The 21966-nt window shown below is 39.6% G+C and overlaps 1 protein-coding gene across 1 annotated transcript; it reads left to right on the top strand.

Annotated features, from left to right (window-relative positions):
- The first annotated feature begins 912 nt into the window (after window positions 1–912).
- LOC145465052 (uncharacterized) lies at window positions 913–21651 on the top strand. Its single transcript, XM_081448853.1, has 19 exons — window positions 913–1042; window positions 3906–4056; window positions 5842–5874; window positions 6732–6755; window positions 8009–8140; window positions 8716–8736; window positions 9168–9299; window positions 9494–9514; window positions 9931–10062; window positions 11175–11356; window positions 13444–13591; window positions 16393–16524; window positions 16896–16916; window positions 17260–17385; window positions 17534–17653; window positions 18059–18184; window positions 18332–18484; window positions 19420–19900; window positions 20131–21651. The coding sequence occupies exons 2-19, from the start codon at window positions 3927–3929 to the stop codon at window positions 20135–20137; spliced, it is 2121 nt and encodes a 706-aa protein (XP_081304979.1). The 5' UTR covers window positions 913–1042; window positions 3906–3926; the 3' UTR covers window positions 20138–21651.
- The last annotated feature ends 315 nt before the right edge of the window (window positions 21652–21966 follow it).

The raw sequence follows: 21966 nt of genomic DNA, 5'->3' as shown, positions 1-21966 counted from the left end.
TCCAGTGAATGGTTTTTGATTTTATTTTTTATTGCGTGACAATGAACACACTCTATAAAGCCTGGTTTTCACTAGCGACGCAAGCACAAGCGAAAGCAATAGGGATGACCCGGATGAAAACGAAATTCGAAGCAAACACAAGCACAAGCAAAATTATCCGAACCTTTCGAACTGTTTAGGCGCGAGGTAATCTGGATCCAGTGTTTTCACTGGCCAACATAACCACGTGTGGTAAATATCCTTGTGTTTATGTTATGGCTGGGCGGTATTTCGTTTTCACTTGTTGCAGCGCAAACGCAAGCATAAGTGCAAGCACAAGAAAAAGGAAAAATTTTGATCCCTGTGATTGTGCTTGTACTTGTGCTTGCGCATGTGCTTATGCCTGCGTCAAGGCCATTTTCACCGTGAAATAAGAATTGCTGTGCTTGCGCTTGTGCTTGGGCTCGTGCTTGCGTCGCTAGTGACTACTTATAACTGCCAGACCTGTGCTATTAACATTGTTTATTTGCAAAAGGCGCAGTTAATATCAAAATAATCAAAACTCATTCAGTGAAGAGGGAAGAGGTCGTGATTAAATACACCATTTTGCTAATGCTAGCTCCAGTCCCTTGTGGAGGCAAAATTTGATCTGTTTAATAAATTAATAAGGCCATTTTTGGCCGAGTGATCACTTCGTGCCCCCATAAGGGAATGGAATTAAGAAATATTTGCTTTAGCAAAATGGCCTATTGTCATGACTAAAAATACATCCTCGAAAATAACGTATATTTTCATCGCAAAAGAATAACGATAACACCTTTAATTTTATCTCTTTTAAATGAATATTATACTGCCGTATTAACACAGACGTGCCATATCAGGTCGACGCCAAAAAAGAAACATTACGAGCCTTCAGTAAAATGAAGACAAGTTGTCAAACTTGTTTGCAATGAATATTAGCAAAATCGTTCTGAACTGATATAATATGTCAAAGCAGGGATTTGATCGCACTTTCCGCTGAATCGGGAAGAGTAACAAGCTCTGAAGAACCGTTTACAGTAGGGTAAGTAGCGATCTTAGCATTTGGTTTGCTTTCAAAGGCTTTACTGTCTTACATGCACGCTTGCAAAAATTCGTGTTCAATAACCATCTGATCTGAAGTAACTTATACTTTATTATCTTCCTCATTATTTTTTTAAAAAAAATAGGCAGCTTAGGCAATGACGACAGCGACGCCAAGGACGACGCCTTGTAAAAAATATTTTTACCGTCGAATTTCGCGGGTGCCTGAATTTGTTCAGTACGTCCATCGGTCTCAGAACTTACTCAAGCTTAATATATAATGCTAGCGTTAAATTCCACAAATGGAAATTGGAAAAGTTAGCCGCTGTCGTTCACGATCTCCAAAATGCGCGGAACTTGGTTATTTCGCATTGTCGTTTTGCAGAGCACGGCAAAGAAATGTACAAAGATTTATAATGCACGAGCACAGCTATAGTTCTGCTCGTTAAACCTTTTGTTTTGTGGCGTTCTCGTTGCCGCTGCCTTTGTGTTTTGCTTTAGGTCCCCAATACTTTTATTTTCGATTTTCTTTGCCACGTCTAATAATTACTAGATCTAGAAGGTCCATTTAGGCCACATGTCGGCCACATTACCTAAAGAGAGTCAAAATTCGGGTTTAACACTTATACTTCATGTATCCTAAATTAACAGGGCGCTTTTGTGTGCATGATATAATATTGCTGTCTACCAAATGCGGATAAGATTATCTATCTCCTCAAGAAGGATTTGGAAACCAGCACTAGTGTATAAATAATGTTTCAGTACTTGCAGCTACATTCGCGTTTTCCCTTTTGTATAATCTGATATTGTTAAGAATATTTATGGTAAAAATTACGGGTAAAAATGAACGACGTTTCGAACGCTCTTCGGTCATTCTCAAGTTAAATGTTGAGGGTAAAAATGAATAAAAAAGAGGGTGTTAAAGTCTGTTAAAAACAATTAAAGCATGCAAAAAAGTTTATCAGTTAAAAACTCTTGCACGTATTGAGTTGGTTTGTACATTGATTGTGGTCTCAGTTTGTTAATTAAAAAAACATTTCGTAAACGTGGCAGTCAAACTTGTTTTTGTATTTCTTTAAAAAGAGTAAAATTCTTGGCAAGACCTTTAAGTTACCATGGAGATGGAAAACAATGGCGTGCTTCCGTTTCTCGGCAGACAGCTGCTTAACAAGTCTACATACATTAGAACAAAATTTTCTGTGAAACCCACAAGCACTGGCCTCTTGTTGCACTTCAAGAGGGTCCCCTATACCCCTTTGAGAGACTCAGTGACATAAAAACATTTGTTTTCTTCACGAATCAACTAAGGCCCCGTCCAGTTCACAGGTCTCCGGATATTTGTGAATCCGCAACTTTTTCTTTCCGGATTCAAAAGTTTCCCCGTCCACATGTCACGTATTCAAATCGAATTCGCCTGTCCACACACATCCGATGGTATCCGGATTCACTCTGGAGAAACTAGGCGTACACCTTGTGCCGCCATATTGGTTTATTGTTCGGTAACAGTCTGAATACGATTTTGCTACGTCATCGGATTCGAAAATAACCGGATTCACCGTCCACGCGTTATCGGATTCGTTGCGAATTTATTTTTTTTCCACTCTGGAGAGCGGATTAAAAAACATCCGGATTCGCGGGATGCGTGAGGAGGGAAGCCGTATTCAGAAAGAAAAAATTGCGTAGTCAAAAATATCCGGACACGTGTGGACGGGGCCTAAATGATATTCAAAATTCTTTCACCTTCACGCGAAATTCGAGACAATCACGTTTCACATAAAAAAAAAATAATAATAATATTCGCGAATGAATATTTTCACTACTTCTAACCTGTTCATAAAGCTGTTTATCCTCCGAGTTTGGCTGTTCGATCGAGAGTACATCTAAATCGCAAACAAGTTATGATGCCCGATATAAACTCGGCCTGGGAAAAACTATGCTTGATCGTCGTGCATTTCGGCTTTCTTCCAGCTGGTCCTACTTCGCTGAAGAGTGTGATCGCCTAAAATTCTTGTTTTCTTGACTAAAATAGCCAGTCCGAAACTAATTAATTCCACCATTACACGTTATATCGCCTTAAAAGTATCTGATCAGCCTGTTTCTTCGCCGGCCGAAAGCAATGCCGCAATTCAAATCAATTCAATTCAGTTCTTTATTTACACTATACTGGGTATTTTAAATACAATTTATAAGTAAAGTAAATGAAAATAGTAGACCCCATGTATTCGTGTCGTCCTCTCGTTCAAAGGCAGGCCTCAGTTGATACTCTACGCGGTCAATGAAAGATTTGAGCCGGAAGATTCATTTCTCTACTCAGCCTGTATCAGGAGCCATAATTTGTTTGATACAAGATTGAGCAAGATCTTTAATTACGTGAAGTCAAGCCCCCAGTTGTAAACCAACAATGTCTTGTTTACGAGTTAAATGTGACCCATACATGTTGCTGTTATGCGATGCCGACAGAACTGAGAACATAAGAACTGCTCTTCCCCTATTGGCAAACATTTCCCGGCGCGAGAGGCATTGTTTAGCCCCAAAGGATCATGGCAAGAATTTTATTGTTATCAGTATAGAAAAGCAAAAGCAAGTTTAGCTACCTCGTTTACGAAATGCTTTTTTTTATTAACAAACTGAGACAATCCGATCAATTCGACAATCTCAATGTACAATCCCACTCAATTTGTGCGAAAGCTCTAAATTTTTAAAATTTTTCTGCATGCTTTAATTGTTTTTAACACCCACCCTTTTTTTTGTTAGTTTTTACCCTCAACATTGAACTTGAGAATGACCGAAGAGCGGTCGAAACGTCGTTCATGTCAACCCGTAATTTTTACCGTGAGTAAAAAATCCTTACTGATTCGGTTTAGAATACCGCCGAGAAATTCAAGATGCGCAGGCACTTCTTCATTGGTTTGTTCCTCGTCGGATTTCAACTCGCCTGCTACAACTGCGTCCCTGGTCGTGCGCTTTCACTGCGAGACCTTTCCATGGAACTTCCCTTGAGGGAAAAACACACTGGTAAGCACTAACTAAACATTGATAGATCATGAAAACTCACCGCAAAAAAAAACAACAAAAAAACAAAAAAAAACACACACACACACACACGCACAAAAATTAAAACCCTCTAACGGAAATAGCGGGCTACCCATGTCTGTATACAACCATGATTGCGGACGAGCCACTCGGACGAGGACATTCGAACACCGTATCTGCTTATTCAACCAATCTCTTGAAACCTCAGTTCGTCCCCATATGAAAGTCCTTTGTGACTGACCTCAATTCCTTTTAATTTCAGTTATTATCACCCTTATTATTCAGCTCTTCGTACGTTAAATTAATCAAACCTCTTTTTCAAATTAACCCGCGTTCCTGTTGGGCGTTTGTTTTTAAAGTAAATAATGTAAAAGCGAGCAATATGATTGGCGCAAAGGACAAAGGATTCTTTAAAAAAAAAAGCAAACAAACAGTGTTTTCGGAACAATTTAGTAAAAAGCCAAAAAGTTCACAAACCATAGATGAATTAGAATTTGAATAGCTGCTCATTTGAATTATTGTCGTTTTGTAGAAACTATTCACTCAGTTGAAGTTTGACATCAATCAAAGCGATGAACATAACTGCTATGACGAGCTTCAAATTTTTCGCGCTTTTCAGCTTAATTTTGTTCACTTGCGTAGAACCCGGCAACGCAATACCTTTCCATGGTTTAAGAGGTGAAAAAAATGTTGGTAAGTATAATTAATTGCTCATCAGTGCTTTGCTGCGATTTTTTAGCACGTTTTCACTAGCGTAAACTAGCGTTCTCAGAATGCAAGTGTCAGTTTTTTCTGCTTCGGAAAGAGATAACTGGTTTTTACATGCATTTCAATATCTCATTTGTTTTAGCTGGTATCTAGTACTTCTGTCTTAAAAGTTTCAGAAAAATTTCTTGATTTTAGCGAACCGTCCAAAGGCATAGCAATCTTGCCTTTGTTTTAGTTGTCGATAAAATCAATAGTGCTTTTAATTAACATCTGTCCACTGACTTTATACTATACATTACTGCTGCAACAACAGAAGTTCCGCATGGTCAAATCACACTTCAAATTAAAAATTTCATTTACTCACTGAATATAAACTTCACTGAGACATACTGACTATTAGTAAATGTTAATGTTACTCACAATATAGAAAAACAATTAAATAAACGCGAAACTGAGCACACTGTGTTCGTTAAAAACTGATGTACACTAAGAAACTAAAAATCACAGCCAGTATTCAAAAATGCTTTGTTCCATAAAGGCTCGTTTGATAAATAGTCCTTATGGAAGCAACCTTAATACGATTAGGACATCAGAGTAGTAAACGAGTATTTCAACTTTAAACCGAGCATCATATAAGTTTTAGATATGTAAGAGAAAAGATATTAATTCTTGAAAAGTTTGAAAATGTAAATTGCGTTGCATAGGAATGTCAACGGGCTTTGTTAGCATTTATTTTACGCATGAGAAATTTCCACTCGGCTCAAAACTTGACATCAAGTGTGCGTTGTTCTGAAAGCGCGCAAAGCAAAGGACAGCGAAAATGGAAGCAACCTTGAAGACTTTAACGCTCTTTGTGATATTCTTGCTAAACTTTCTGCTACTCTGCAGGGCAATACCTTTCCATAGTGAGTGCTTTTTTTCCTATGGGAATATTTTTTATAGACTCTTCCACTGGTCACAGTAAATAACTGTATTATTTTCTGGTCGGGATTAACTCAGAGAGTAAACTTATTGTGTACGTAAAATCAACGGAAAATGATCTTTTTGTTTCTGTTTCAGCGGATAATTTGAACTTTCTGGAAGATGCTAAAGGTAAGTTCAATTACTTGTGCTTGATCATGGTCCACTTAACATTTTCCCACTCCCAATTAACGCCCGTACTTTTTTCTCTTCCATTTACGGGCATAAATGTTTTCTCGTGAAAAATTTAAAATTACAGGACAGAAGAAATCCACCTTTACTAGTTTGGAGAACTAGTGTAAACATAAACAAGTGTGTGAAATGAAGCAATATCTTTCTATCGAGGGCGTAAAAGGAACTTAAAATTACGTTGGAAAAAGCGCGGGCTAAATTAACCTAATTGATACTTTAATGAGTTATGGAACCGTGATTTGAAGCCAAATGTTTATGTAAGTTTGTTTAATAGTACTTTTACAAATACAAAGAGCTGTTGTGGTTTTTCTTACAAGGAATTTACGGGATGAATATGTTAGTAAAATATGGAGTTTTCATTTTCCTTGTAAACAAAAACACTCGATCGAAGCGCGAAAGGAAGGCGGGAAATTAAATTTTAATCATTACAAACGATTGCAAAACGATACGGTTGCTTGAGTTTCAATATTTCAAGTATTAACAACAATGAGCGCGTTATTGATACATGCGGTATGATGTTGTAGATTATCTCTCAACTCAACCGTGATGCGGCCAGCGGCTAATTTTTTGTTCTATAAGAACAGATCTGGAAGAATAGGCGGAAGATTTTAGGCGGTTGTGATTTGAAACATAATAACGGTCAATAAGAGAGAGAGTGGACTGGTTGCCGGAGGAAGAGACACCCTGGAAACGAGAGTGGAATTTCTTTTAAAGTCTTTGAGACGTGAGTGGAGAATGCAATTTCTTTTGACATTATTTCTAGTCCGAACAAACCTTTTTTTCGTTTTCTTTTTCAGTTGAAATGGCTAAGCGAGTGGCTGGTAAGCTATACCTATCTGTCTTTGTTTTATTTTGTAATCTAAAAAAGAATGAATATTGTACCATAAATGGGAAAACATTTTTCTTTCAAGGAGCAGCGAGCTTCCTAAGAAGCGTTCTCTTCCAACCACTTTTGTTCAGAAGCAAGAATGTCTTTACACAATGAGTTACCCCTAAAATTTTATAATCAGTTCTTATCTGTTTATTTTAAATTTCCATAATTACACGTTTAAAGGTCATTTCAAGAATTAAATTACTAATGAATTAAGTATATTTCAGTTTATAGTTACGACGCCATATTCTATTAACTAAATTGCTTTTCTATTAATAAAATAAAATTACTTAAAGGAGATAAGTCACGGTTTGCGCATCTTGAAAAGTTTAGCCTAAATTTTTCAAGTTCGTCTTTTGTAATCCGCGTTAATCTTCACCATCCTTAACCATCCTTGTTCCTCTATGGTTTGTTATTGTCTCTTTGGTGTTTTTCTATTTTAGTAAACTATTATTTTCAGGTTTCCTTCAATTTAAAGGTAATTTTGTACGTGGCCAAAATAACTCAAACTTCTGTGACCCTGTCAATTCGTAACTAGCATAGTGGCTGCTCTACGCGCTGACAGTATCCATCTCATCTCAATTTTTTTATAAGAATATTTTAAGAATAAACCAGACCTTGAGGTTTTGAAAAGAATATGATTTTGTGTGTTGAAAATTTGTATATACAATACTTTTATATGTTTTTGACTAAACCGTATAAAATTCTTCCTTTCTGTTTAAGTCAAAACTAACCAAAAAGCAGCAAGAACGGAACTGTTCGATGCTAATAACATTTCGGCAACAAGTTATGTGCATTTTATCAGGCTTTAATACCTGCAGACTGGCTCCAAAGTTACTTTAACACCATCCAAACACCAAATACATCCGAAAACCGAAATGTCGTACGCTACAATCTAAGAATATTTACAAAAAGTTTCAGCCTAAAATCGGCGGCAAAATAAGAATATTCAGCCTCGGCCGAAAAAACAATATTCTTATAAAAAAAAGAGTGTAGCTATAGTAGCAATAGATGCTTCCAAACGCGACGTCTGTAAGTGAAATAATTCAGTGAAAATTTTAGCTGAGTTCTGTGACTGTCTTTGCCGGATTAACATGTCGTCAAGGTGGAATTGTGACAGAAAATGAAATGAACTCAGTAGCCTGTGATGATAGCCATCTTTGGTCAGACTTACCTTCCCTTATCAATCTTACATTTCGGCAGAGTGCAAAGATGAAAGGAACTGTTCCTGGATCGAGATGGAATTAGCAAAATACGGAGGAAGCCTGAAGGAGTATTGTGAGCTTTACAAGGACACGGCTCCCATCAAACAGTGCCGCAAGACTTGTAAAACATGTAAGTAATAATTACATACTTATGACAGTGTAAATCACTACTTTCCTTTATAAGTATTTCAGCAAACCAATGACGCTTTGGTCTATACGTTGGGTAGGCCTTGTTCTCAAGGTAACGTTATGCTCTAGATCACTCCCGATTTCGGAAATCCCAGCAGTATCTGGGCGATCCTGCAAAGCTAATTCTGCTCATGTGGACAGCTCCACCGGCTTTACAAGTAACCTTTGAACAGGCGCTCTAGTCGAGAATGGATCAAAGAGAAAGCGGGAAGAAAGACGTCCTTCTTTCCCCTTCCAGTCGGAGCCTGTTCACGGGCTACTTTAAACGCATTTTCGTCCACCCCAAAAGCATTCACGCAGCGCGCGTGGTAACAATCTCCCCGGAAGAACTGACAGTACGTTTTCACAACTCCTTTGAACGGCCGCGAAGGGAAAGGGAAAGTTAGAATTCTATGAAAGTTCGCCATTTTGTGTAGTTAATTGAGTGTTAATATTTTTCTGGCCAGAACGCCGACCTGTGCCGATTCGTTAACCAAAACTATTACTGAAAACCTGTTGTTTTGTATCTCTTTATAGGCAAAGCCCCGGCTCCCATCGGTAAGGACATAACGACTAACATAAAATTATTCCCCTAAAGTAGCACACTTAACTACGGAGAGCGAGATTTTTGCAGGGCGTTAAAGCGAATATCTCCTTGGTCTTTGATTACAGCTAAAGAGTTAAACATTTCACAGATTACTGAGTATAGCAAGTTCTTGAAATTGTTTTGGCAATAATATCGAAGCTATAGCGTGATGCCTGCTCTACGCAAGATGGTATCCATCTCAGAATATTTAGGAGTAGCTTTAGTAACAATATTCCCAGTCGCTTGATTCTCCTGAACAAAACAAAACAACTGCAGATGAATTCGGTAATACGGTCAGTGAAAATTTTAGCTGAGTTCTTTTGCCGGATCAGCACTGGCCATAGGGGTCGCAACAGAAGATAGACCGAAACCTTCAACGATTATCGGTCTTACATTTTGGCAGAGTGCAAAGATGAAAGGGACTGTTCCTGGATCAAGACGGAATTAGCAAAATACGGAGGAAGCCTGAAGGAGTATTGCGAGCTTTATAAGGACAGAGCTCCAATCAAACAGTGCCGCAAGACTTGTGAAAAGTGTAAGTGATAATCACATACTTAATTATCACATTTTAAATCGTTACTTTCCTTTCTAAGTACTTCAACAAAACAACGAAGCGTTGACCTACAGAAGTTTAAAATACAGTGTAAATAACCTTCTCGCTACAAAGTTTTTGTCCACTCGAACTTGTGGTAGATTCCTTCTAAAAACCTGTTTTATTTCTCTTTATAGGCAAAGCCCCGGCTCCCATCGGTAAGGAAATAACAAACATAAAATTATTCCACTTTATTTACTACGGAGAGCGAAATTTTTTGCAGAGCTTTAAAGCGAATATGTCCTTGGTCTCTGATTACAACCAAAGAGCTAAACATTTCACAGATTACTAAGTTGAACAAGTTCTTCCAATGGTTGGGGCCATATCGTATCTATAGCGTGATGCCTGCCCTACGCAAGATGGTATCCATCCCAGAATAGGAGTAGGCATAGTAACAATATTCCTAGTCGCTCGATGCTCGCGAACAAATCAAAACAACTGCAGAAGAATTCGGTAACACGGTCAGTGAAAATTTTAGCTGAGTCGTTTTGCCGGCTCAGCAGGCCATCAAGTAGGGGTCGCAACAGAAGATAGACTGAAACCTTCAACGATTATCGGTCTTACATTTTGGCAGAGTGCAAAGATGAAAGGGACTGTTCCTGGATCAAGACGGAATTAGCAAAATACGGAGGAAGCCTGAAGGAGTATTGCGAGCTTTATAAGGACAGAGCTCCAATCAAACAGTGCCGCAAGACTTGTGAAACGTGTAAGTGATAATCACATACTTAATTATCACAGTGTAAATCATTACTTTCCTTTCTAAGTACTTCAACAAAACAACGAAGTGTTGACCTACAAAGGCTAGGGCGTTCAGTGGGATACAGATTTAAATCAAGAGTGGATGCAGGGTAAGAAAGTTAAATCTCTCATACAGGCGTTATTCCCAAGGTAAACTCAGTTTTTATCTTGAGTCCTTTGCAAACATTAAGACATCGAGAGCTCCGCAAGGTGTCGCACTAGTTTGCTGAAGAGATAGGTAGACCAAAATGAAAATAAATCGTTTGAGATAAATGGCCCCAAATGTAAAGAGCTAAATTGAAACTAAGGTTACAAACAAAGATTAAGATCTCTTCAGGAAAGGTGGGGTTAAAACTTTCGCCACCAGTAAAAACTAAACTAATAAAAATACTACATAAGATATGTAAGGTGTACGGGGAGGTGGAGGGAAAAAGAACAAATACGTCTTAATGCTGAATAGCTGAAAAGTTCCTCTTGCGATGATGGCAATAGTAGAATGGGGCCGCGTGTACGAGATAACCAACCTTTTGTACATAACTGGGATACGCGCTCATTTTTCATTGGTCGCCAGGAGACTTCCTTTGTTGCAAACTGATAAGATATAGGAAATGCGTCGCGATAAAATAACACTATACTTTCTGTTTTCGGCATAATGTTTTATTTTTACATAGCTCCTGATGAATAAAAATTACCGGTAAATTAGTGAAGCAGATTTTGCTCGCGTGGACAGCCCACGCGGCTTTACACGCATTCTCGTCCTCTACAAAAGCGTCCACGCAACACTCGTGGAAACGTTATCGCCGCAAGAACTGGGCAGCAGGTCTAAAAATAACTTGAGAAAGATTACTTTGAAGATAAAGCCCGTATGAGGGATTAGCTCTCTTAACTTTTATCTTCTTTTGGTTTAAAGTAAAATAAGATAAAATAAATAATTTAATGACATAGAAGCCGCATTGCGCCACAGCTCTGAAACGGACTTTACGGTATGAAAGTTTCAAGCCAATCAAAAACAGCAAAATATCTTAAAATGATAGCATCATTTTAATTGGTAACCTTCTTCCTGTTATTGATATCTTGTAGGTCCCAAAACTCCATCGATACCCAGCAGAGATCTGGGAGTGGCAACCGCCGTGGCTAACAAGAGGCTGGCACAGGCAGCTCGTGATTCGCGTGCCAATTTGCTTTACAAAGTGAAAAAGATTTTGGCGGCCCGCAGGGGATATCCTCGAGCATTTCCAAGAAAGCGTGCCTTTTCTGGACTCGTAAGTTAATAATTACAACAATCATTACGGACCTCCGATTGGTTTGTCTTGCTGAGTCACACAATGTCAGCGTGACAAGCCGAAAAGTGTTCTTCGAACTGAGGAAAAACTCTCTTTGCATTGGTAATTGATATCCTAGGGATTACGCAAATGACAGTATAAAAGAATTTACACAGCCTCGTTCCCATGACCTTTTCCCTTGCTTAGGGACGAGGCGGGAAAAGGACCAGGGATCGGCTTTTCCCAGCCTGCCTCCAAGCGAGGAAAAAGGCCCTGGGAACGATGTTAAAATTACACGTGTTCCATCCCATCACTCTACTCGAGGCCCAACCTCGTTCCCAGGGAAAAGGCCCTCAGAACGAGAGTGCTCGAGACCGTAAAAGCGAAGAGATTGGCGACCCACTCCCACCCAGAGAGTAAGTCGGGCTTGGTCTAGCTGTCCACTTCTATTTTCGCCTGATCTCAGGCCTATCCCGACCCAGAGTGATTCCTTAAATATGAACAAAGAAAGAAAATTCTAGGGTTTGGTCTGTTGTGTGGCAGGAAGTAGAGCGCAGTGGGAGTCCATTCCTTGAAATCCCCGATGGTGGATATTAAGCGTGCTTCGTCAGAAACAGATTACCTAGTTTTGTTTTAAGTATCGATCGAGAAAAAATAATTCAATGTTTTGAAGGAATACACGTTACACCAAACACTGATTATCAATTAAGCGGGTAATTATCAAATTAAATGTAGAAGAGCAGGGAGGTTGATACAGTATAAAGGAAACCGTAAAATATAATCTAAAGCAACGGAAACAGTCAAAATTAAATGCTTCGGCTGTTATTGTGTAGCAGCCACAATTAAGGTTCTTTTTTTCATTTGTTATCATTGCAGCCCCTGATGGAACCTTAGAAGCTGGCAAGAAATATATGAACAGTTAGTCATCGTAGAAGCACATTAGAATAAGGCGCTATATAAGCGAAGATCAGTAAGCTATCCTCTCTTAGTTTACCTAAGCCGGCTGAAGATCTTAGATTGCCATTGATTGTGTAAAGTGATTATATAAAGTGCAGAATTAGGTATTTACTCTGTAACTGTAACTCTGTGACTTTATTCTTGATGCAGTGAACACGTGGCACCTTCCTTAATTCCATTATTTTAAGCCGTTAACATTTCGAAGCGCAAAACGAGTTGTGATTGGCTCACCCAACGTTTCCCGCGATTCCAAAGTATGTCGAAAGCTTACACTGTAAACGTCGAGTTTTCATGGTCTGTTGGAGTTTAGTTTATAAGGTTCAGTTGCTTTGAATTTTCACAGAAGTTTTTCTGAATAAAATACCAGGTAAACTAAACTAATGCGTTCAATTAAGTCTCTCAAAATACTTGATGCACTTTCCTGTTCGAGATCAGGGATTAGAGTGAACAGGAGGGGGGGAAGGGAGGAGACAGGGGTGGGGATGGGTGCGAGTGGCGAAAATTCGGTGTTTGTTAGCTTAGCTTTATCAGGAGCCCATCTCCTGATGGGCTCCTTGTTTTATTGGCTTCAGTAAGCAGAAGTCAATACAACAATACTGCATTAAATTCCAACGATCAAACCGACATTTATATATATATTGTTTGTTGTCTTACTCGGAAAAAGACAAACGCAAAACCTGCTTGCTCACCATGAAGGCTGACCTGATCAGTCAAGAGTTTCCGAAGTACAAGATTCTCTGAACACTCTTCGTGACCCCTAACTTCACTTCGAAGGCCGAGCACAGCAATATTGCAATATTGCATTCAATTTCAAAATTCAAGACGACCTTTAATTTGAATTTCTAGCAACAGATTGTTCAACTGTTCGTGACCTTAATAGACTAGAAAATTCATTTTTAAATAAGCCCGCGTCATGCTTAAGGATTTGTTTAACGAACAATCTCAAAAGCGAGCGATGTGATTGGCGCAATGTAATAACAACCTTTTTTCCAAAACAAACAGGGTTTTGAAACAATTCAGTGAAGTGTACAAACTGACGCTTCATTAGAATATGAATAGATCCTCTTCAGAGTTTATTGTTGGCTGTTACAACTTTTCGCTCAGTTAAACTTTGAAATTAACACGGCAAGGCGGTTTTACTTGCAACTGTAACGAAGAATACAGCAGATGTCATGATGAACTTCAAAGTCTTCGCGCTTTTCATTTCAGTTTCCGTAACGTCTCTAGGACGCAACAGTGCAGTTCCATTTAGTAGTTTAAGAGACGAAGCCAGTGCTGGTGAGTAAAATTTTTATGACATGCACGTTGCAGCGTGAAAATTGATGTGTTCCAGGGCTGCTTCGGAACACTCGTTTCTGGTATTTTAACATCTTAGTTTCACATTCATCGGGACAATCTCAGCAAAAATTGTTATGGTTTGGACTCGGTATAAACGCTTTTCCCAAGTTGTGTTTGTCTTAGGTCTTCAGTTTTAGTTTCAAATCTTTAGTACTGTTTAATTAACAACTGACAATCAACTGTAGATTAATTACTCGAAAAACTAAATGTAGTTCCGCTTGACTAAACCATTTAAAAGATTTTCTTAAATCAAAATTCAAGTTTCACTAGACATTTTGAATAATATCAATTGTACTAACTTACTCAAGCCTAAATTTATGTTAACGCCGATTTATCACACGACTTAGACATGCGCGCAGCATCCACACTACGCCGGAGAAATTTGAAAATGCAGCTTTATTTCTACGGTTTGGCCTACCGTCCACAATAATCCGTCAGGAATTTGAAGAAGGCGACTTTTCGTTTTTTCGTTTCGTAGGAGAACTAAATATGGGACTAAAATACATCGCGCAGAACACAGTTTTAGTTTAATTTCGTTTCGTTTATTTTTATTTTTGTCATATTATAAACATATTAACAAAACATCAATTCACAAGGCAAGGAGGTCCTGGGAAGCCCATAAGGGTTATGGAAAGGGCTACCTTTAGAGATACCTGAGACTTCATGGGCAGGACAATTTATCTGAATTTACAATCGGAATTTGAAGAATCTGGTGGTAATGCAGATCTGTTGCAAGCCTAAATTATAAGAACGGAAAGGAGATAGACATCAGGCTTTTACAGACAGTTATCCGCCTTGCTTCAATACCGGAAGATGTATCAGTATCTAGCTGAATAACTTATCGAACGTTTATACCTAGAAAGGTGCACATGTATATGTACATGGTACTAAAAAAAATGATTCTTTTTTTTAAATTTCCATTTAGTTTATTTTTATTTTTGCCATATCATAAACATATTTACAAAAAAATCAATCATGATAATCATGATAAGGCAAGGAATCCGAGAGAAGCCAGTAAGTTTTATGTAAAGAGAAGCGCGGTGGCCTCATGGTTAGTGCGCTCGTCTCCGGAGCGAGCGGTCCGGGTTCGAGCCCTGGCAAAGTACATTGTGTTGTGTTCTTGGGCAAGACACGTTACTCTCACAGTGCCCGCTCAGTGTCTCACAATGGGGGTAGCCTTGCAATGGACTGGCATCCTATCCAGGGGGGAGTAGAAATACTCTTACTCGCTTCATGCTACAGAAACCGGGATAAGCTCCGACCTGGTGGGCCATTTGGCTCGTATGCAGACTTATACAGGGTACTTAAAACATGATGTTTTTATTTTACTTCGTTTAGTTTATTTTTATCTTTGCCATATAATAATATATTTACAAAATATCAATTCATAAGTCAAGGAGGTCCATAGAAGCTAATAAAGCTTATAGAAAGGACAACCCTCAGAGATACCTGAGACTTCATTGGCAAGACAATTTATCTAAATTTACAATCGGGATTTGAAGAATCTAGTGATATTCTGTTCTAAGCCCAAAATATAAGAACGGAAAGGAGACAGACATCAGGCTTATCTTCCACAGACAGTTATCCGTGTAATTTCAATATCGGAGGATGTATAAGAGATCATTACCTAGCTGAATATCGAAAGTATATTCGGCAGGTAAAAGGGATCAACAACTCATTCAACCAATCACAAAGCTCTACTGCCGGCCACGTAATTTCTAAGTATTTGACCTGGTGTCATGTTTCTAAAGCTGTGTTTCAAACGTTGCATCCTGTAATAAAGCTTTTGTTAACCAAGCTTGCTCAGGGATGTTAGGGGTGGGGAATGGTCCTTCAACGACCATTGGCCTCGCAAACGTTTCGTTGAATTTCACGGATCTCACAGTCTCGATCGCTTTTAGCGGTCACACTAATTTTTAATGAGAATTTTTTTTTTCCGGCCGAGACTGAATATTCTCATTTTTCTATATATAGATTTAGGCAGAAAATGTTCAAGTGAATATTCTTAGATTATAGCGTATGACATTTCTGTTTTCGAACGTACCTGGTGCCTGGATGGTGGTTAATGTAAGTTTTGGAGCCAGCCTGCAGGCATTAAAACCTTATATGACGCACTGCCATTAAGAGAAAGGAAGAATTTTATACGGTTTAGTTAAAACATATAATTGTACTGTATTTGCAAATTTTCAACACACATAATTAAATTCTTTTCAAGTTTATTCTTAAGGTATTCTTAACATTTCGCAAATTTCAGCCTCGATATTCTTATAAAATAGATTCTTACATAAAAAAGGGTGTATGTGTATTTCGCAGTCTCGATTTTTTTATTAGAGTCTCTAGTTTGTACATGGCTAAGAAAGTCTCGATACGTACCGATTTGTTTGTTGTTTTTACAAATGACATCTGAACATCTTTTAGGGTCTGAACGTCTCTCACTTACATTTAAAACACTTTGAAGGTTCGGTCCCGCAATTTGAAAAGTCAAAATGTCTCAGGCGCACAAAGGAAAAGGTTGCATGGCTCGAGTACTAGCGGCTGTTCGGGGACGACCGGACACGAGAGAGCGGCGGGAATCGAGCTTAAGGAAAAGGCTAGTCTCGCCTTCTCCCATTCATTTACCATTCATCACCCTTAATATTGACCCTCAGTGTTTTTTGCAGCGACCTCATTGCGCTCCCCGTGCATTTTCCCAGTACATGCTATGTTTTTGTATCTGTTCGTTTCTCTTTTCCAATATCAAGGTTGTAAAGATGAACGACCAGACTGTGATTATATCGTCATGAGCACAGGAGGCGGTGAAAAACTACATCAGTATTGCAAGAAATGGAAAGACGATGCCGCAGTGAAGCAATGCCGTAGAACATGCCACATGTGTGAGTGCTGATTGCAGTCAGTTCAACTGATGTGCGGCGTATTAAAGGAGCTCAGTCACGGTTTGCGCATATTGAAAAGTTTAGCCTCAATTTTTCAAATTCGTCGTTTGTAATCCGTGTTAATCTTCTCCATCCTTAGCCATCCTTGTTCCTTTATGGTTTATCATTGTCTCTTTGGTGTTTTTCTATCTCATCAAACTGTTATTTCAGGTTTTTCCTACCATTTAAAGGTAATTTTGTATGTGGCTAAAACAACTCAAAACACCGTGACTGAGCCCCTTTAAATAAGACATATATAATGATGTTTTTCGGCGCATTTCAGGACACAGCAATACTAACTTTGATTTCTCTGATGCCTTTCTTTTTGACAGGCAAAGCTCCAAGCCCTATTGGTAAGAAGTTGATTATTTTGCCTTTGGGTCGCGAGTTAATTAATTCGCAACTTGTTCGTAACCAGTTTTAATATTTTTGTCTGCCTAACGACTGTCTGACAGATCCCTAGCAAAGGACAATACTAGTGATCAAACCAGTTGGAAATTATCCTGAAATTCATTTCAACTACAACTTAAACTTGAATACACCGTCTTGAAGGAGGAAGGGGACGGGAAGGGGGGAGGGGGGGGGGCTGAGAGAGAAAGGGTGGGTGTGCTTCCAAACATAAGTTCTAAAGGTGTGTGTGGCGCTATTGAGTGAGGTTACCTGTTCATTGTTTCTTTCCCTACATTAATGATCAAGAATGTAAAGATGAACGGTCAGACTGTAATTGGATTGTCCAGAACACAGGAGGTGGAGAAAAACTTGAACAGTACTGCAGACATTACAAGGACGTCGCCAAACAATGCCGTAAAACTTGCAACATGTGTGAGTATTAATGATTGACAAGAAGGTTTTCTTTTCATTGGCGCATATGCAAAAGCACAAGCGAGAAGTTTATTTGATTTATAATGAAGAATATCATGACGACGGCTAATCTTGTTGATAATGTTTTCACTGCATGATGATCTTGTAGGTTCTAAGCCCCCATCGCCACCCAGCACCGAGCCGGAAACAATGGCGCCTGAGACCGAGAGACCCACGACACCCACTACCAAGCCAAAACCAACTCAAACGTCTCACGGAGGACCTAACGGTAAGGAAAAATATACAACATAGTGACCGTTGCGCATCAAGAACTTGTACACAAGGTTGCCAAATAATTGTATTCTTAATATTACTGGTACCTTTGATCTCTAGCAAAGGACAAGACAACTGATCTGACCAGTTGCAAATCCCCTGAAATTCATTTAAACTGCAAAATAAGCTTGAATATACCGTCTTGAGAGAGGAGGGGAGGCGGGGGGGAGGGGAGTCTGAGAGAGAAAGGGTGGGTCTGCTTCCAAACATAAGTGCTATAGGTATGTGTGGCGCTATTGAATGAGGTTACAGTGTCAGGGTTTTGGAGATTTCTATATCTGTCGTCCAGGAGGAATTACGTATGAAACCTTACGTTCGTAATTATCATGCTCACTGTTTCTTTTCCTGTACTAATGTCAAGAATGTAAAGATGAACGACCAGACTGTAATTGGATTGTCCAGAACACAGGAGGTGGGGAAAAACTTCAACAGTACTGCAGACATTACAAGGACGTCGCCAAACAATGCCGTAAAACTTGCAACATGTGTGAGTATTAATGATTGACAAGAAGGCTTTTTTTTCATTGGCGCATATGCAAAAGCACACGCGAGAAGTTTATTTGCTTTAAAATGTAGAAAATCATGACGACGGCTATCTTGTTGACAATGTTTTCACTACATGTTGATCTTGTAGGTTCTAAGCCCCCATCGCCACCCAGCACCGAGCCGGAAACAATGGCGCCTGAGACCGAGAGACCTACCCAGAAACTCACGACACCTACCCAGAGACCCACTACACCTACTACCAAGCCAAAACCAACTCAATCGTTTCACGGAGGACCTACAGGTAACGAATAATATACAACATAGTGACTCATCAAGAAAATGTAGCGCAAATCTAGCGCAAATGTAAAGAACTGAGTAAAGTCTCTTTTTCACTAGGGACGCAAGCACAAGCACAAGCATAACAGCTCAAAGTGAAAACAGCCTCGACGCAAGCATAATCGCTAGCATAAGAATAAAGATAATTTTTTTTCTTTTCTCGTGGTTACGCTTGAACTTACGCCCACTTTATGCCGTGGGAAAACGCATAACACCGCATAAGCACAAGGACATAAAGAAATTTACTGCATCTGGCATAAACTACCTATGCTTGCATTTGTGCTTGCGTCGCTAGTGAAAACTAGGCTTAGAGTTAAAGTTAATAAATTTTGGCACAAGTGGTTGCTCTCTCAGTTGGAGCGAATCTCATTTTCTATGTTGAAGAGATAAAATGCATTGGTGTTCCTCCTGTGTGGAACAGTGACCCCACTTCAGCACTTTGTCTGGTTAGTAAGAGGACAACCGCGGTATCGGGCATAAATTCAGATTGAACAAGATACAATGAATAGCCCTTATGCACGATGACATCGGACTAGCAAAAAATCTCTACCAAGCCTCAAAAATGGAAATTCTAAATTTATATCATGAACAAATTCCTAAGGCAATAAAGAAAACGAAGAGAATTCCCACTTGAAAGCAACGCGTGTTAGAAGTTTGGGAAAATTTCGCGCAATCGAGGCTTGGTAGTAAATTTTGAGGATGTGACTTAATCAAAAATGAGATCTATTGGGTCAGGCCGGGTTCGAACCTCTTGATTTGGAGTCTAGCGTATTAAACTCAGTTATAAAGGCCATTCTTCCGGCCTCTTTCCTGGTTGGGTGTGAGGCTTTGAAAAATCCGTAAAAACTGAAAATAAGCTTATATCTTTGTTTATCTCCTTGTCAAACTATCTTCTTCCAGGATTTCAAAGAGCCTGTTTAGAAGCACACAATGACCATCGATTCTTTCACCGCTCCCCTCCTCTCAGGTGGTCGGCGGAGTTGACGCGTGATGCGCAGGACTGGGCCAATTACCTCGCTGCCACAAACTTGTTTGAGCACGATCCGACCGCGCGGCCGAAGGACCAGGGCGAGAACCTGTACTACATAACGCCATATCCCAAGAGGCTGTGCGACCTCGGTGAAACAGGGCAGGACTGTCTCAGCTGCGGAGAAATTGTAAAAGCTTGGTATGACGAGGAGCTGGATTACGATTACGTAACTGGTAGAGCAAAGGTGCCGTTTGCTCCGATTCTACATTTCACTCAGATTGTTTGGAAAGCGAGCAAGAAGCTGGGAATGGCAACTGCGGTGGCTAGTGATAGGCTGGTAGCAGTGGCTCGTTACGAACCCGCAGGAAATATTGGTGGACAGTTCCAAGAAAATGTTCTTGTTCCTGACTTGTAAGTAGCATTAGTGAATTGATAATAGCTTCCTATGGCATCTTTCTTTCGGTTCGTCATACTATCCAGAGTCACACAATCTTAGCGTGACAATCCGGAGTAGTGGGGTGGGCCTTACTAATCAAAGAAATTTTAAAATGCCTTTATTAGTCATATAGAGAAAATCTGGATTTTTAGCATGCTTCTATCAGCTATAACAAAGCTTTTTTTTCCGTCTGTTTTCATTGCAGCCCCTGATGGAATCTTTACAAGCTGGCAAGAAACATGTGAACACTGACAGTTAGCCATCGTAGCTACAGAAGCATATTAGAATAAAGCGGTTATATAACGCCAATGGCTCAGTATGCTAACCCCAGTATGCTATCCTTATCAAAAATATATAGAAAGCGGACGATCTTCTAATGTCGAGCGTTTGTTGACATATTTATCGAAATTTGTATTTACCGTGAGTGTAACTTGTTAATTCCGCTCAGTACTTAGTTCGATTTAACAAATTGACGTCAGTTTTTTATGCGTCTGTCCTGTTATTGATGATGAATTTCGTCATAACATTGTCAAAGTAGCTGTGGGTCCACGAGGCGAAAGCGGAGTGGATCCGCAGACTACTTTGACAATGTTATGACGAAGTTCTTTGTCAATAACCGGACAGGCGTATGAAAAACGGACGTCAATTTGTTTTTTACTATAACAGATCGTCAAATTGTCCGCTCTCGCTTATTGACGCATCGCATGAGTAATAAATTCATGTGTCTTTCCGCATATTGACGATACAAATTAGCCAATGAGCGCGAGAATTTCTGCAGTTATCGTAAAAAGGAACGGACCATTTTTTTTAGGAGGGGGAGGGGTGGTCGGCAATTTCTTAAAAAAGAATTCCTACACAGCAAAAACTGCTTAAAAAATCGTGCAAGGGGAAAAAAAACCAGTGCTTTCTACTAGCCGGGTCCTGTTTTTTGTTGCTGAAAAAAATTCTTGCACAAGTTATTATCCACCGAAAAAAATCATACACAACCTGAAGGTGAGAAAGAAAAATTCTTACCTCAGAAATTTGCCCAACTACCGACCCTCAAAAAAAAGGGGGTCTGTCCCTTATCCATGGCCGTCGTTTTGACGGATCAGGTGCAGCTACAAAACGACCTGCATTATAATTGATTCACACATCCTCTCCCACGTTTTCTAAGCACGGTCGAACGAAGGTCTCGTAAGCGGACAAAGTCAGGACCACAGAAAGTGTCCGCTTTAGAATTAACATACCTCTCGCGGTTATAAATATTTTTTTTCTGTCTTAACAGGACTAAATATGCGACTAAATTACATAACATAGGGCTTAGTTTTAGTTCATTTTCGTTTAGTTTATTTTTATTTTTGCCATATTATAAATATATTTGCAAAATATCAATACATAAGGCAAGGAGGCCCAAGGAGGCCAATAATCTAAGGCTTGTGTAAAAGAACTACCTTTGGAGATACCTGAGACTCACAGACAAAAAATAAAATGCTTTCATCGGGAGGACAATTTATCTAAATTTTCTATCGGAATTTGAAGAATCTAGTGGTATTCTATTTTAAGCCTAAAACATAAAAATGGAAAGGAGACAGACATCAGGCTTCCACGGACGGTTACCCGCCTTACTTCAATATCGGAGGATGTATAGAAGGTCACTGTCTAGGGGGAAGGAGATTCCCATTTAAAAAGGACGGAGATGCTCGTTATGCCTTTTAGGGGTAAAGAGCGGTTTTACATGGGCGGGGTCGGGGGCGCGGCGAGCGGCGGCGGCGGCGGCGGGGGCGGCGGGGGTACCTCTCAAGGCGTTCAGCCTCGAAATATCCACAGCTGAAGCTTTCGCGGTACCTAGTAATGAGCCGAAAATAATATAACAGAAGATACTGTGTTGTTTTAGAACAGGTGCCTCTTAGGGGTGAAAAAAATTTCAAGCCACGCCCACAAAACAGGATCTTGGTACCTCTTAGGGTTTCGTTTCAAAATTTCCGACGAGCAACCCCGTCCTTTTTATATGGGAGTCTGGCCCCTGGATGACTGTCTAGCTGAATATAGAACGTATGTA

Source organism: Orbicella franksi, chromosome 13, assembly GCF_964199315.1.
Source record: "Orbicella franksi chromosome 13, jaOrbFran1.1, whole genome shotgun sequence".
Taxonomy (NCBI): Eukaryota; Metazoa; Cnidaria; class Anthozoa; order Scleractinia; family Merulinidae; genus Orbicella; species Orbicella franksi.
This window is presented reverse-complemented; position numbering and strand designations above follow the sequence as displayed.

Excerpts from the sequence above, each read along its gene's own strand:
- LOC145465052 (XM_081448853.1), top strand. The coding sequence starts at position 3,927 with ATGCGCAGGCACTTCTTCATTGGTTTGTTCCTCGTCGGATTTCAACTC. Across the intron at positions 6,756-8,008 it reads AATGGCTAAGCGAGTGGCTG|AGTGCAAAGATGAAAGGAAC; the intron begins GTAAGCTATACC and ends ACATTTCGGCAG. Across the intron at positions 11,357-13,443 it reads AGCGTGCCTTTTCTGGACTC|GCGGTTTTACTTGCAACTGT; the intron begins GTAAGTTAATAA and ends TAACACGGCAAG.